The sequence below is a fragment of the Lycium barbarum genome, chromosome 9, assembly GCF_019175385.1.
Source record: "Lycium barbarum isolate Lr01 chromosome 9, ASM1917538v2, whole genome shotgun sequence".
Lineage (NCBI taxonomy): Eukaryota > Viridiplantae > Streptophyta > Magnoliopsida > Solanales > Solanaceae > Lycium > Lycium barbarum.
In genome coordinates, this window is record NC_083345.1 from 8,868,856 (window position 1) to 8,886,016 (window position 17,161).

At 34.2% G+C, this 17,161-nt stretch overlaps 1 protein-coding gene across 30 annotated transcripts; it reads right to left on the reverse strand.

The window, feature by feature from the left end:
- Window positions 1-3,102: 3,102 nt before the first annotated feature.
- Window positions 3,103-8,138, reverse strand: LOC132610267 (uncharacterized). 30 transcript variants are annotated; one of them, XR_009571086.1, is made up of 9 exons: window positions 7,829-8,137; window positions 7,596-7,692; window positions 5,022-7,480; window positions 4,777-4,861; window positions 4,585-4,649; window positions 4,418-4,501; window positions 4,098-4,221; window positions 3,897-3,977; window positions 3,103-3,392 (listed from the first exon to the last, which is right to left on the reverse strand). XR_009571086.1 is itself a non-coding variant. In XM_060324581.1 (8 exons), exons 3-7 carry the CDS (start codon window positions 5,366-5,368, stop codon window positions 4,182-4,184), a joined length of 414 nt encoding a protein of 137 aa, XP_060180564.1. In that variant the 5' UTR covers window positions 5,369-7,480; window positions 7,596-7,692; window positions 7,829-8,138; the 3' UTR covers window positions 3,103-3,392; window positions 4,098-4,181. The 30 variants fall into 30 exon arrangements, 4 of the variants coding, with proteins under 4 accessions (XP_060180564.1, XP_060180563.1, XP_060180562.1 ...); XR_009571092.1 differs by having other exon boundaries at window positions 4,418-5,213; window positions 5,336-5,434; window positions 5,521-7,480; XR_009571081.1 differs by having other exon boundaries at window positions 4,777-7,480.
- Between the last annotated feature and the right edge of the window lie 9,023 nt (window positions 8,139-17,161).

The following is a 17,161-nucleotide window of genomic DNA, read 5'->3' on the forward strand; positions in this document are numbered from 1 at the left end:
CTTTGGATCAGAGATAAAATCATTTAAATGGTAATCGAACAAATTGGCACTCTTTTGAAGAAGTTTTATTACTGTTAAATAATTTGTTTTGCATATACGATCTACTTATCAGTTGAAAAGAAAATTGGTGTGTTGTGGATGTTGTTGCATGATATTTGAGTAAGTTTGAGATTTCCATATTGGTAAATAACTTTAGCCTTTCCTTTAAACAAAATTCTTGTATATGGAGTAGATCCTGAGACCATCGGCTTATGTGCCTTGACAAAGCCTGGTTATTATTTGTCCTAGATAATAGTTGAGATAAGATATTGTTTATAATATTTTTGCTCCTTTTGACTTGAAGTACTTAATGGTACTATGAATACTGTTATGTTTTTAAAGAGTTATTCATTCAAGTTCTAACTAACGATCGACACTTCGGGAAGAATGCTATATATAGCTAAATTTTACTGGAGAAATAACTGTTTTGTGTGTGGCAAATTAAGCCATCATATTCTTCAATGTAGAAGATGATTCGGAGAAATGTAAATCCCGCTAAGTAAAATAAATTTGACTAAGCGGACGGTATAATTATTGTGATCATTTCTCGATCTATCTTGTGACTAATGTGAGAATTTGAGTGTTAGACTTTGGTGCTACTAAGCATATTCTACACCCAAGTTGAAGAAGAAAAATGGTTTATTTATGTTGGTGATTCTAGAACTATTCAAGTTCTTAAAATGGAAAAATTCTTCTTAAAATCACTTTTGGAATAATTATTGGCATTAGCTGGGGTAATTTATGTTTCTAATGTTTGAGCAGATTTGGTTATTGTGGAATTATTAGATAGATTTGGATGGAAGTTTTTATTTGAGTATGATAAGGTTGCATCAAGCAAAATAATATTTTTGTGAGCAATTGATATTGTAATCATGGTTTATTTATACTTAGTATTTTTAAATAAATGATGAAAATGTTAGTATTTATATATATTTTTCTTTCACATATGTGTGTCATATCAAGTGTACATTATCTATTTTTTGAGAGATCACTTAGTAATATTAATTCATGTCATTTTTTTTTATAAAAATGGTACTTTCTTAAATATTAATGTAGTTGATGATGACATAATGTGGTTATTAGTTGAATATCTATATTATTAGCTTGTTATTTATAAGATGAGTCTTATGAGAAGTTGGTAGTAATACTACTTATGAGGTTATGAAAGTATTGTTCCCCTATTTTAAATACTTTGAAAATGTGGGGGTTACGGTGTTATGAGGCATGAAAGTCCTTACTTTGAAATTTTTGAAATTATGGGGGTCATGACATCTTACTAGAGTTATTTTGAGAGAATGTTTTAAAAGTGATAATATTTCAGTTGGTCTTGTTATTCAAAATGTTTTTGAAAAAAAATTAAAAAAATTATGGTGTTATTTCTTTTCTCGGTACATGATTTTGAAAAGAACCAACTGATGGATAAGTGTTATAGTGAATTAATATTTGATGTACTAGAAAGGATACAATGATGCTAAGTGGATCTCAAAATCCACTAGTGAGTATGTGTTTACCCTTTGTGAGGTGTAATAATTAATATGAAAATAAGCCAAGTAGACCATAATGAAATATGAGTTTATGGTTTGAAGTTGGCTAGTGATGAGGTTAAGATACTTCTTAGTGAGTATTGAGGTTGGAATAAAACCAACATGTATATATTGTGGTTGCCAAACAACATTAGTTGTGTGAGAAAATAATTTCTTAATAGCGCTATTGTGAGGTGTGATAGTTTTTATAATTGTGTGAAGTCTGAGGTGAATTTGGCCGATTCACAAGACTAAAAGAAACATCGAGAGGAATGAGACTTTTGTCATTTGAAAAGATTAACAATGATGGTAACCCAACCTATGTGATTGGAGATCCCATGAATTAGGTTCATATGGGTAATAACAAGTCATTAGTTGATCATGTATGCACTATTAAATTATGTCCCTTCCTATGGTGTGTGAATATAGTGTAAATCTGCAAGGCAAAGTGAGGTTGAGCTATAAACTCTTAATCCATTATCATATCCTTTATAGGTGGTGTATTGCTCTGTAGAATACACTTGATGGGTGGACCTATATGAGTGTGGAGTGGTGCCGCTCCTATGAAATTGTGACGGATTTCTAGAGCACTCATGAATACCAGGACACGCGCATGACCTCTTAGCGCAAAACCGCGATAACGATAAAGATTGTGCGAGTATGATGTGATAGAATAAGACAATGGGCTTACAAAAGAATTTTTTGTTCATAGAAGTGTTATACTTCACCAATTGTTCTATAAGTTTAAACTTATTTTATCTATGTCTGGTTCATAGTCTACGGGACACCAGATTCGACGCATTGTACTCATATGTGAAAATCCAGCAAAACTTCTTATTTTATTTATTTTATTATTTTTGAGATATATGGAGGATTGTTAGAAAATATTATTTTCTATTTAATATCTCAAAAATAAAATGATTATTTCTAAGGTTTTTTATTGGCTTTAATACAAAAGAAATATTTTTATTCTTTACTAGCCACACTACAACAAATTTGATTAACAGTGACGATTTATTTTGTCACCTAAAATTCAGTTTTCGTCACCAAAAATATTTTTTGACGAAAAGAAATTTGTCAATCATTCGTCCTTAAAGGCGGGTCGCTAAAAGTATACAAAGACGACTTAGTGTTTCGTGGCTAAATAACTTTATATTAACTATGAAAAAAAAATTCGTCCCCAAATATATTATATTTATGACGAACTTCTTTGTCTGGAAAAGTATAAAAAATTGTAGTTGATAGTGTACTTTCATCACTAAAAGGGTTACTTATGCCGACGAAATTACTTTGTCATTAATTATTTAGTTTAATTAGCGACGACATCAATTGTCTCCAAAGTTATATGCGTTTCGTAGTCGAACAAACATTATTTCGTCACTAAAGATTGCCTTTTATACACAAAAAGTAATTCATCCCTAAATGTATAAATTAGTGACGACTTTGCTTTTATTCAAAGGTTTACAATTTTGTAGGTAAAACTATCATTTCGTCGCTAAAACTATTGCTTTTACTGACAAAATAAAATTGTTACTACAAATTGTCATAATTAATTACAATTGCAATTGTCATAAATTACAATGTTAATTCATAGTCAATAAGATTATCTTGGGAAATAGAATTATATAAGAATATTTCATTGCTAAAAAGCCAAACAACATAAAGTATTACATGATAATACATTTTCTCTGTATACATGCCTAACCCATAAAATAATATAAGATGTCTCCAAACTATTCGTATCTTCAAACTCCTGGTTGTGGTTGACTTCATTTCCCGTTGTTGAAGAACCTTTTCCTTCTTATATTAAATGTGCAAATAGCAAAGGACCTAAAGATAGAAAGAAATTAGGAAATTTTTATAGTAAACCAATTACATAGAATTTATCAAAGAAACACCAAATGCTCTTAACGCTCTTTATACTTGAAAAAACACAAATGGAGGGTCAGCATACGTATAATCCAAACAACATCCTCTTTATCAGAATACAAAGACATAAATGCTCAATAATGAAACAAGTAGGCATTATTATCATAAAGTAATTGCACAGTTTTAAAGTTAAGATATTTTTCAAACTAATTTATTACATTCAAAATAATACTGAATTTATGACATGGATACCAGAGAGGAATGTTACAAGAACTAAGCGGAACATAGATTTTTAATCAGGAAATGTAATATTCATTTTCTAAAATACGTAAAAACTGAGCAGTTTCCTGGAGCAATGACTGAACTTCCTAAAGGAACCAACTTTAAAAAAATGCTTTCTCTATCTGAACAATGATAGTATTTACTATGAAACAACAGAGTAACCAGAGTAAAGTGGGAAGATACCTAGATTGAAGTTTGAGAAAACAGCTCTTGATTATCATAACCATCATTTGTTGCATCTAATTGTATTCTAGAGGATATCACCTACAGTTGTTGGTAAAAACGATAATTGACAATATAAATCACACTCTAGACATATGTTCATCAATTTGTTAAGAATGAACTGTGCTATATGAAATTTTTGGAATAAATAGGAATTAAGACCTTATAGTTTTGGAGTCACCAAGGGCATTGCTAGTAATCGAACACAATCCGAGTTTGTGAGGCTTCCCATTGGCATCTTCACCATCAGCAATCACACCAATGGATTGGTCTTCTCAATTGGGACCTGATCAACACAACAAAAACAGTTCAGCTCAAACAAAACTCATCAATTTATACTACAAACAGAAAAGACCAGTAATTTGTTAGATAAAGTGACATGCCCTCAATGCTTAAGACCATGTGCCAAGTTTCACCAGTGATCTTAGTGTTGAGTATACATCTAACAATGTAAGGTTCAATAATTAGCTATCTACACGCACTTTAGATCATCATGGTAATCATTCACATTGAAATTGATATCCGCATCCAGTCCTCTAAATTTGATCGCAGCACGATTATATGCCCTGAAATTAATAGAAAAAATTAACAACATCAAAAAGTCTGATTTCTCCATTTAAATAGTGCCATTAATATAAAGCTTTTGCACCATAACAGTCCGATTTCTCCATTTAAATGCACCAGAAAATGCAGTGAGAGATCATCTTCCATATCCTATGATTTCAATATGACAAAAAATAATATCAGATAATTGTAATGTGAATGACACTCAAAATAGAGGACTATGTAAAGAGTGCTTTAACACCAATTATACATGTTGTTATGAACTATATTATAATACCTCAATATGCTAGGTATTGAAAGGCGGAATCCCAGTGATGAGTTCAAATAAATAATTCCTACTGACCACTAATCAGCATCGCTACCTGTACATATAATCAGATTGTAAATTCTACTTATGTTCCTTTCGTTCTCACTCCTAATGCCCCTGTTTATCTTATGTCATGTTCTTATGTTTAGTCAAGGGTGTCATGGGGAGGGAGTAACAACATGTCACCAAGTGTAGCATAGCAATTTCTTTCTCACCGTGCTTAGTTCCAAGAAGAATTTTCGGAGCAAAATAGTCAGGGTACCAACAACAGACTGTTGAGATTTGTCTGATAGATCTGGATCTTGCTGACTACCAACATCAGGAAGCACTATATCCTCTGTAGCGGGTCCAGATTGATCATTTGTACTGTTCAAAAGTCCAATATTTGGCAAACCAAAATCTGTAAGCTGGTTTAAGCATACCCAAGCTTAGAACATATCCATCAATAAGGAGTAGAAATAGAAACTTGTGCAAATCAAGAATATGTCCCGCGAGTCAGCACAATGCAAAAGGCAAATCCAGAAAATACCCAAAAGGCCAAAAGTCCTTCCAAACACTTCATACAGTTCAACTTCTATTCTTTTGATTTTGTCTAAACCTCCAATTGAACAAACCAAATTTCGCTTCACTACCAAAAGAAGGATCCATTAATTCCAAGAAACAACATCAAGACGGATTCTTGAGGAAAACAGGAAGCAATTACTTGTGATTTACCAGGAATAACAAAAGGCTCATGGCATCTTTCAAATATTCTCTCTTTCATTAGGCCTTTGCTAATTTTTGGATAAGTCTGTAGCAAGGAAAATGGATTTTGAATAGTGCTTTCAGTTGCCATGCTTAGCAGGATCAAGAGACGCAACTTTCGAAGTTGAAAATGTTAAGGCACATGCAGCAGTGTTGGGAACGATAACAATATTTTAGGATGTTTTGCCAAGATAGTATATTAAAAGCAGCCAGCATCAGAGGAGAGAGCATTAGATATTAACTGAGTTGAGGAAATTCCAATCAAATGAGCTTCTTGCTCATTAGTCGCCGCTTCAACAATGCATTACTTTATTAAGTCATCATGAATACCTTCTAGATGAGAATAAACACTGGAAAAGTGTGAAGAAGCCTCTAACCAAAAAAAAGATATAGAGAGATAGGGATGAAAACTACTGCTAAGAATTTCATTCACTTACCCATATCTCCTTAATGGGTTTGAACGAGAAGTCTCACTTTCCAACTAGTTTTTTTCAATATAAATATACCTATCACAAGTTCCATCATAAACTACCAAAATACAATAAAGTTAGCAGATACTGAAAGTAAAATTTGTCATGAGAAATTAAAAGAATTGTCCAGATACATTCAACTATCGGTTTGACATGTTAGGAAGTCATATACTTAACTAGAAAATATCAAGGAGGAATTCAGGAAGACCTAAAGAAAAAATAAAAATTTCTTGAACTTACCTACTACCCTATAATAGGGATTCTGAAAACTAACAGAAATCAACAACCTGTCCTTTTTCGCAAGCAACGGAAGTCAAGTTTTGAATCTTGTACTAATTTGAGATACGAACCATTACACATAATAGTTCACAATAGAATAATTCTTAAAATTTGCACAAACACTCAAAATTATGTTTACCTTGTTCCTCATTTTCTCAACAAATATGAATTTTTGTTAACAGGATGGCTAAACTTCTTATCAATTTAACTTGATCGTAGTTGCTAATTACCTTTATGAAAATTTAATGAAGACTATGTCTAAGGGAATCTTACCCTATTTTTATTCTTCTAGCTTTTGGTGAATCTTCTCTGAAATTGTCTCCAATATGTCATATTTACCATAACCGTGAAACAAGACATTAATTGGAGCCCCTCACTCCCTATATTCTTCGCCATAATTTTGATATATTTATTAAAAAAAACAGAGCTTCTATCGACCACATAGACAGAAATCAGGGACCTACAACCAAAAATTTGGAAATGTATCAATAAAATTAGACAACATATTATAGATAAGCCTTAACCAGCAGAGACAAATTTAAACAGTACACTAACAAAGTAGTTCCATATCAAAATAATTTAGTACTTAATAAATCACACATCTGACTTGAAATTAACAAAGGTAAAGTGGATGACAATGGGGATTAACAATTCTTAAATATAAACAGCCCTTTTTTATTATCGCACAATAGAAATGAGCTTGTTAAGTGCATAAACAAGCCATTTCATGATACCTTATATTACTAACCTTTCCTAGAGTCACAACATAATGTGTAGTAACTCTTTGCTCCTCCCTCACGAAAGCTTATTTTCTTTTCCTCATTAATTTTCTCATTACAGCATTATTCCCTTTCATCGTGAACTCACACATCAACACCTCAAAAACATAATTAATTAAATTAATAAATGATGTGAAAAATGATCAATCATGAAACTGAAACAACGTTCAACTTGAGAATATGAAAATCCATTAGTATCTTCCATCTGCTGGAACCCCTATTACATCCATCAAATCTCAAATTTTGTTAATCCAAATTAGTTTCTCAATTCAATCCGAATAATGTACTCCTCTAATTTGTACTCATCGTCATCAGTGCATTTGAACTTTATATCCATCTTGCAAACAAAACAAGGAGTACCTTGAGACTATATACCCCTCCTCCTCTATCAAGACAGCATACCTAAAAAATAGTAAAAAAGTGGTCCCCCACAAGATAGATATACATAAGATTCAACTAAACTTAATCAAGTCAAGGATGAAATTTGGAATAAAAAGATTAATAAATAGGAACTTACTGAAGGTTGACTGCTTTGGAGTCTAAGAATGAAGCCTTGAAGTCTAAATAGGCCGTGAGAGTTTCATTGCAACTTTGTTACCTCTTATCACTTTCAACTACTCAAAAATTAAGCTAGTAGGGTTAGATATATCTAATTATTTTGATTTCATAGCCATAAATTCAGAGATAGAATCACTTAATTAAAACTACAAAAAATACAAAAGAGAGGGAGAAAAATAGATAGAAACTTACAGTTCATGAAATAGCGGTTGTCTGCTGATTCTGGCACATCACAAGAGATTAAAAGAATGTAAGGTATACTCACCGACGATACCGAGAAAGTGAAAGAATTAAACTAAACCCTAAAGAAGCAGTTCACTAAAAAGAAGTGAGATTGAGAGCGTAGGTCTGAATATAATGTTTCGGCATGAATCGTGGGGAGTGGGATTTGGGGAGCGGGAATCTGATTTGATGGGGAAATAGAATTTGGAGGGAATAGTAATTTGGGAAAAGCGAGAGGGGAGAATTTGGGGGACCACATTTTGATTTCTCTGTCTTTTAATTTTGGGAATATGGTTAATTTACCCCTTTTTAATTTGTAAATATTGTTATTTACATTTACCTTTTGTTATATTTTTCCAAACAAATTTACCCTCGCTATTCGCTTTTTGACACATATACCTCGGGGTCGTTTAGTACACCGGATAAGGTGAAATATTCCAGAATTAAGTCTGGGATTAATTTTATACTATGTTTGGTTTCAGGATTAAGTTTGAGATTAATTTTATACTTCTTCTACCAAACATTGTATAAAATTAGTCCCAAACATAATCCTGAAATATCCCACCTTATCTCATCAAACTTGAGATTATTTTATCTCACCTCCCAAATGGAATAAATTAGTTCCAAGAGTATAATCCTGGGATAATTTAGTCCACCTACCAAATGACAAAGGAAAGGCGGTTGCGGACACTGGAAATTCAAAGAACAACAAGAATTCAGCAAATGACAAAGGTTGCTGGTCTTGTGGTGGGCCTCACTTGGCCAGAATTGTCCAAATCGTGAAAAGGGGGATGTTATGCTTGTAGGAAATGCAAGCACAAATGAGGAGGGTGGTGTAGTTGCTGCTTTGGCAAACCCGCTTAGTTTACTCTTAAACAATCATATTTCATTAGTGAACACGATGGGGGAGTCATCAACAAACCCTCATTCTTTGTTGCTGCACAGAAAAATGAAGGTTGACGATAAAGTGTTAGTGGTGATGGTGGATACTGGAGCTACTCACACTTTTATTGATGTCAAACTTGCTGCAAAATTCGGACTTAAGTTGACAAAGAGTCCGTCTTATATGAAGATTGTGAATCAATGGCCCAACTAATTGAAGGTATGGCGTATGATGTGAAAGTGCTTGTTGGACCTCGGGCTGGAAAATACAGTTTGATCATGATCCCTTTGGGAGATTTTGATATGATACTTGGAATCGATTTCTTGAGGAAGAACTGCTTCGTTCCGATGCCCCACACATTGCAAAATAATTAACAGAATATTATTAAAAATATCTTTTATTATATTAATAGAAAATGCTCAAATATGCCATCGAACTATCCGAAAAGGCTCATTCATGTCACTCGTTAATAGTTGGGCTAAAAAACGCCACCGACATTACCATTTTGGGTCATATATATATATATATATATATATATGCCATTATTCACTAACAGGACTCTACTACTACATGATTTTGCCACGTGGCATTATCTAAACCCTTCATTTTACGAGTGGCATATATGAGCCAATTCATAGTTCAATAGCGTATTTGAGCCTTTTCCCAATTCTAATATAAAACTCAATCTTTCAAATTTTATGTAATAAGCTTATAAGAACAAGTTTGTCCTTTATATTAATAACATTATTATTTTACATGGAAAAATTATGCTCTCTTATTTAATTGGATTATGAATCTAATCTTATTCTACATCCTTCACAATTTTTATATACTTTATGACTCTTTAAAAATATTTAAAAAACGCATAAAAAATTTTTAAGAAAAAAAAAGATAGGTATAAAAGAGAGTACACTAGTGAGGTATAGATGAGTAGGAAAAGTACATATGAGTTTGACAGATTTGAGCCTTCGATCCTGACCACTATTAACACCCCAAATTTTACACATATGTAACTTTCCGTATCCATCTACACCTCATTAGTGTACTCTCTTTTAAATATGTCTCTTTTTTCTTAAATAAATTTATATTTAAAAAAAAAAAAAAAGAGCCGCAAAGTACGTAAAAATTTGTGAAGGATGTAGAATAAGATTAGATTCATAATCTAATTAAACAAGAGAGCATAATTTTTCCATGTAAAATATAATGTTATTAATATAAGGGACAAACATGTCCTTATAAGCTTCTTACATATAATTAGAAAAAATTGAGGTTTATATAGGAATTGGGAAAAGGCTCAAATATGTCACTGGACTATGAAATGGCTCATATATGCTACTCGTGAAATGAAGGGCTTAGATAATGCGACATGGCAAAATCTAGTAGTAGTAGAGTTTTGTTAGTGAGTAATGGCATATATGACCCAAAATGGTAACAGCGGTGGCATTTTTTGGCCCAACTATTAACAAGTGGCATGAATGAGCCTTTTCTGATAGTTCGATAGCATATTTGAGCGTTTTCCGTCATATTAAAGTAAAATACTACCATTGAACCCATAGCAAAAGATGGATTTGGTTACTTTATATATATACATACATACATATATGTAGTGGTCCAAGCTAGGAGCTTCGAAGGAAGCTAAAAGGAAAATACAATGATATTTTGTGAAAGTACAAGTGTAAGATAAGAAAATAAATATGTAGTCGAATATGTTGTTTTATGTATTGTACAATAGTGTTCGATAACCCTCTAATTGGTCCTTTTTCTTGTATTTGCTTGGAGCCACGATTGGATTGTAGGTATTCAGTTAGTCCGTTGAATTAAATAGCGGGCCGATATCTACTCCTCTGATCTCACGGAGGTTGTTGGATGTCCATCTTATTCCTTTAAACTTGGTCAACGGGAGTTAACACATACTGAAGCGAGGATGAGTGTGGCTCGTACAAGGCTAGAAATGCGGACCCATATGCCGCATTGCCTTGGGCTTGAAGCCTGGATTCGGTTGGATACAAGTCTATATAGAGGTAGGACTATATGCCGAATGACTTTCTACATGGGTCGTTTCTGTTTAGGTGTGATGGTTATCTTTGGGTTAGGTCCAGATATAATATGTTTACCCCGGCTCCGGACGTGCATAGTTTTTTACCACTACAGTGCCTTATCATAATATAACCGAAATTCTAGGGGGTTAATTTCTTTCATTATTGCTTTCATTTTTTAGTTTATTTCATTTTTCACATTGGTGGTAAATAGTTAATCAATTTTTCATAAAACATTTAGCACTTTTTCAAAAGTCTAGGCTTGCAAATTGACATTATCTCTGTATAATTGTTCTCTGTGATAACAAGATCCTAACTCACTGTAGGTTTTATGTTTATATTGACACTTGCCTTTTCATAAGACGTAGTTCGGCATTATCATACCATTCTATGGTTTCGTCTTGTCCTGTAGAAAGCGCTTGAAAAATTGTTTGCAAGTTGTCACTTGTAATCGTAAACAAGCGTAGCCTAAGATCATTTTATAGTTAGCTACGAAATTATTTTCGTAGCAAATAGTTAATTATTCAACTACAAAGTTTAAATCGTCATTATTCGAACATTGTATATTTTGTGAAAAAATTATGTTGTCACTAAGTTGCAGGTTCATTAGAGACAATAAAATGATCGTCACTGATTTCTTATATTATTAGTGACAAAAACTAATGTCACAATTGAATATAATTTTTTTGTGGCTAAAGCTTACAACATTTAACTACAAACTCTAATTTGTCGCTATTGCAACCACATGTTTTTTGTGACAAAAATTTTTCGTGTCCAAAATATAACTAATTTTAAGACAAATAATAGGTTGTCACAAATTGGGTGCATTATTAGTGACAAAAAAATGTGTCAGTGATAACCTAAAATTCGTCGCTAATACCACTTAATAAATGGCGCCAAATTACTTTTTGGTGGGAAACTTTAGTGGACGAAACCTTGCTACGAAATTATATGTTTCGTCATTAAAAGTATATGGCTCATGTATTTAAATACGAAAGGTAAATTTTGTCACAAAAAGTGAACAATTAGTGACGAATTTTGTATCGTACTTAATAATTTCGTAGCTAAATAACACATTTGTTGTAGTGCCATGATCAAAAGTCATTAATCACCCCATCTTGATTGGCCATTATTCTTCCTAATGACTATTGAATAGCTTTGATGGCCGCTCTAACGTTATCATCCCAATGTCAACTTTAGCCATGACAATGACAATTAATCCATTAAAGAGTTTTCAATTTTTTTTGACAATTACCAACGAAATGTTACTGGCTATCATAATTGGCTGGGACTTAATCCTCCTATATATAGTCACAACTATTTCTCTTTTATAAGAGGAATATAAGAATTCCTACTTTATTTTCTGGTGCTGGGTTTTCTTTTGGTTAATCTTTGTTAGATTCTGACTCCTAGTTTTGTACTAGAAGAGCTTGTTGAATCCTGGGGGATACACCCATACCGGGTGAAATATCCTTAAGGACAGTGCCATTGGCATGCCTCAAGGTACGAAGAACTCTCTACAATTGTTCGTGATCAAGCATTTTCCTCAAGTGTAAAAGAAGTTCCTACAAGTGTTCGTGATGAAGAAAAGTCCCTACATGTGTTCGCGATGAAGTATTTTCCGTAACATTTCCAACAGTTATTTGACAATAAGTTTAGCAAAATGGGATAAAAAAATTCCATAATTAATTTATTTATTTTTGATAAGCAAAGAAATTTTTTATACAAGTATCAGCATCAAGAGTATGCTACAATTCCATAATTTATCCCGGGATTATAATCCCGTAACACCCAACCAAACAACCCCCTGAGGAAATAAAAGTTACAAAGAAATGATGTTACTTTTTCTGAGCATCGAACATCTTCTAAGAAATAAAAGGATTCCTTTGTCCCAATTTGTTGGGCCCCTTTTGACAATTCACGAGGACCATGAAGCTGCTTGTCTTCTCATCTTTTTCAATCTTACATTTGTTAACACTATTGTTCATGGTTTATGATCCACACTCAAAACAAAAATCTATAAGTTTATCCAACAAGGTGTTTGATGTCTTTCAAGTAACATAAATAACAGAAACAATCTTAGACAAAGATACAAATCAAGTGTTTCGTGTTCCTTAGTGTTTTCATTATATATTGGCATCATATTTTTTCTTAAATTGCCATCCTACTCATACGAGATCTCCTCTGATCATGGAATATTTCTTTTCTATACAATGAACAGATGAAATAGACGAATTCAAGTTTTAAGGATCTAAAACTTTTCAACTTCCAGCAAGTAAGTTTCAATAGGCCCTGAGCCGAAAGAAGGAAAACGACCATGCTTGCGTATAAAGAAAAACAACACTAAAAACATTTGATATGTGAGCTAAAGACCAATTTAATAGGAGTTGAACAATCATGACTACATAGAATAGGACTTAGGTTTTTTACAAGACATCAGAGTATAAACGGTTTATACAGAACGATTTTATTTCAAAATCAAAGAAACGATTTCATGGGGTACAAACCTTTATATCTGCTGCTTTTTATCTTTACTACTACTACTATCACCACTTGTTGTTAGGGCAACGATGAAAGGGGAGATACGACGTATATTCATGAAAGAAGATAACTCTTTCCAATAGGCAGGGTCAGAATTATTCATGTTATGCTTGAGCAAATATTCATGAGTTCAAAAGTTTGATTTAGTTTCAAAATCAAAGAACGATTTCATGGGGTTTTATAAGTTCAAAACCAATGAACAATTTACGGGGTTCAAAATTTGTTGGAGTTTCAGAATCTAGGAACGATTTATGGGGTTCAAACTTTACTAAGCAAAAATCTACGAAATTTATTTGAATGATAATATTCCGGTCAAACTGGGGTCGAGATGGGGCAATGAATTGAACAAATAAATACAACACAATAATAATTAATAAGCGGTCTCATTTTTGTATTTATACCTAATATTTTTGTTTTTTGATTATTATCTATGTTCTATATCCATATATCTACACATAGATCAAGGTATATCGGCCCAGGGGAAAGGGAAGGGAAACAAAAACTAAGTATAATTTTTTTTTTAAAACAAAAGCTTAAGAAATTTGCTAGACTGATAAGATTCTATTTGTGTGAAAATGTTTTTTATTACTTGGTGAGCAAAGCCTAGTTTTTCTCTTAGTATCATATCCATGCAAGTGAAAGTGATCATGGGTGCACCAATAAAACATACCGTCAGTCAACACGACCCCTACATTGCTGGTAAGAAGTTGTAGCATAGACACATCAGCACGACAAAAAGACCTTTTGAGGGAAGAGAACGCATCCACAAATCAAAGTCGGTAGGGTGTACAAGACCTTTTGTTGAATTACAAGCACCACCATCAGTTACATCCAAAAATAACATAGAACCCTCACCCAAGCAATAAAACAGAATTGCCGCTGGCTAATTATCAACATGTTGAGAAACTTGTTTAAAAGTATTATAGCCACTAGCAGTTGTGTAATTGAGATCATCAATGCACTTCCAAGTTTTCTCTGGACATCGTAATTCTTGCCACATTGCTTCCAATTGTTTGAGTCTATTGCGGTATAATATCTTTATATAATTTGATATTATTTGGTAGCATATTTGTAGGGAGATAATTACCATATATTAGTTAGTTTCCTTGTTTCACTAATTACCATATATTAGTTAGTTTCCTTGTTTCACTAGTTACCATATATTAGTTAGTTTCCTTGTTTCACTAGGGTTCAAGATTGTATCCTATATATATTCTCTCTTGGTGAATGAATGGAACAAGTCAAGATTGTATAGTTTCTACATGGTATCAGGCCACACGTTTTTTTTCTTCTCTTCATCGTAAATTTCCATGGCCAGTGACGCCGTACCTCCTCCACCACCACCCAAAATTGAGTCTAATTCTCCCTATTTTCTCGGTCCTCAAGACCGACCCGGGGACTATATCACGCTTACTCGTTTCAAGGGCGCATCAAATAACGCTGCCGTCGGTCAGCACTTTACTTCCGATCAATGGAAGGCTATTACGGTATTTTTTGGTAATGCTACAATTCCCGAAAATCGCTTGAATGGTAAGTTTGATGTTTTTTCTTGGATTATTGACACTGGTGCTACTCATCATGTTACCGGTGAGAAATCTTGGTTGTTTGATGTCCATACTGTTGATTGTCCTATTGGTTTGCCTAATGGTGAAAAAGTGTTTGCTTCTTTGGAAGGTTTTGTTCGACTGTCAGATAAAATCACCTTACATCATGTCCTTTATGTGCCTTATTTACGTTGCAACTTACTCTCCATCCCCCAACTTACTGATAATTTACATACTATTGTCTCTTTTAATTCTTATATGTGTGCTATTCATGACCCACTGAAGGAGCTGATTGGAACGAGAGTTAGGAGGGACGGACTATACTATTTTAGCAAACCGGACGGCCTATACTATTTTAGCAAACCGGACGTGGTGCAACATGTGTCTACTGTCGTGGCAACGTCCGTATTGGAATTGTGGCATCGACGATTGGGGCATCCTTCCGAGAGAGTAGTTAAGTTGCTTCCTCATGTCAGTAGTGATAAGAGTAGTTTAGCAAATGATTGTGAAGTGTGTTTACGTGCTAAGCATCCTAGAGACAAATTTCCTTTAAGTGATAATAATGCATCTAGAATATTTGAGAAAATACATTGTGATTTGTGGGGCCCATATCGCCATGTTTCGTCGTGTGGAGCTCGTTATTTTTTAACAATTGTTGATGATTTTTCCCGAGCTGTTTGGATTTACTTGTTGGTTGATAAAACAGAAGTGTTTCTGATGTTTATGGCTTTTGTTGCTATGGTTGATCGACAATTTAATCAAACAATTAAAGTTGTACAAAGTGATAATGGTACAGAATTTAATTGTTTGATCGATTATTTTTCCGCCACTGGTATTTTGTTTCAAACCTCTTGTGTGGGTACTCCGCAACAGAATGGGAGGGTAGAGAGGAAGCATAAACATGTGTTGAATGTTGCGAGGGCTCTCATATTTCAGGCCAATCTACCTATTTTTTTCTGGGGTGAATGTGTTCTTGCTACATCTCATCTCATAAATCATACCCCCACACCCAAATTGGAAAATAAAACACCTTTTGAAATTTTATTCAATAAACCTCCTTCTTTTGATGCTATTCGTACTTTTGGTGTTTGTGCTTTGCTCATAATCAAAAAACTCAGGGTGACAAATTTGCTAGTCGGAGCAGAAAGTGTTTGTTTGTGGGATATCCATTTGGTAAGAAGGGGTGGCGGTTGTTTGATCTTGATACGAAGGAATTTTTTGTCTCTCGTGATGTAAAGTTTGTGGAGGATGTGTTTCCTTTTGCTTGTCCGGAAGATGTTAATATTTCATCTAGTTTTTTTGATGAGGGTGCTGAAATTGACCGTGATTTTATGGTGTACGGGGATGAATTAGGGGGCGAAGTTGATAGTTCGGAGGCTGCCGAGCAGCAGCCGCAAACCACTGCTCAACCAGCGCCTGCTGGCAGCCAGGCCGAGCTGCAGCCAGCGGCTACTGTCCAGCCCGCTGGGAACCCAGCGCCAGCTGGCCACTACACAGCCCGCTGGGAACCCAGCGCCCTCTGGCAGCGAGGGGGGCAGCAACATCATACCCAGTCACGAATGTGGAAGGTGGCTTGGGGCGTGGTTTTCGGGAGAAATTTCCCTCTGTTGTGCTTCGTGATTATGTGACACACTCAGTTTTTGCTAATAGTCCGTCCCCTACAACTCCTGTTCAATCCTCAAGTATTCCCTATCCTTTGGCACACTATATTAATTGTGACAATTTTTCTGTAAATTATCGTAAGTTTCTTGCAGCTATTATTTCGGGTAAAGATCCTAAGACCTTCAAATAAGCCATGAAACACGAAGGTTGGAGACATTCAATGAAAGAAGAGATACGTGCATTGGAAGACAATGGTACATGGACTTTGGAACATCTTTCTCTGGGTAAGAAAGCACTTGGTAATCAGTGGGTGTACAAGACCAAGTTTTTGTCAAATGGAGATGTGGAACGGCTCAAATCGCGCTTGGTTGTGTTAGGAAATCATCAACAAGCGGGGATTGACTACAATGAAACTTTTGCTCCGGTCGCCAAGATGACTACTGTTCGAGCCTTCCTAGCCATTGCAGCATCCAAAAATTGGGAACTTCACCAAATGGATGTTCATAATGCTTTTTTACATGGTGACCTTGATGAGGAGGTGTATATGAAGCTCCCTCCCGGGTTTGAAAGTCCAGATCCTACGTTGGTGTGTCATTTGCGCAAATCGTTGTATGGGTCGAAACAAGCCCCTAGATGTTGGTTTGCAAAATTGGTGACTGCTTTGAAAGGGTACGGTTTCCTTCAATCTTATTCTGAT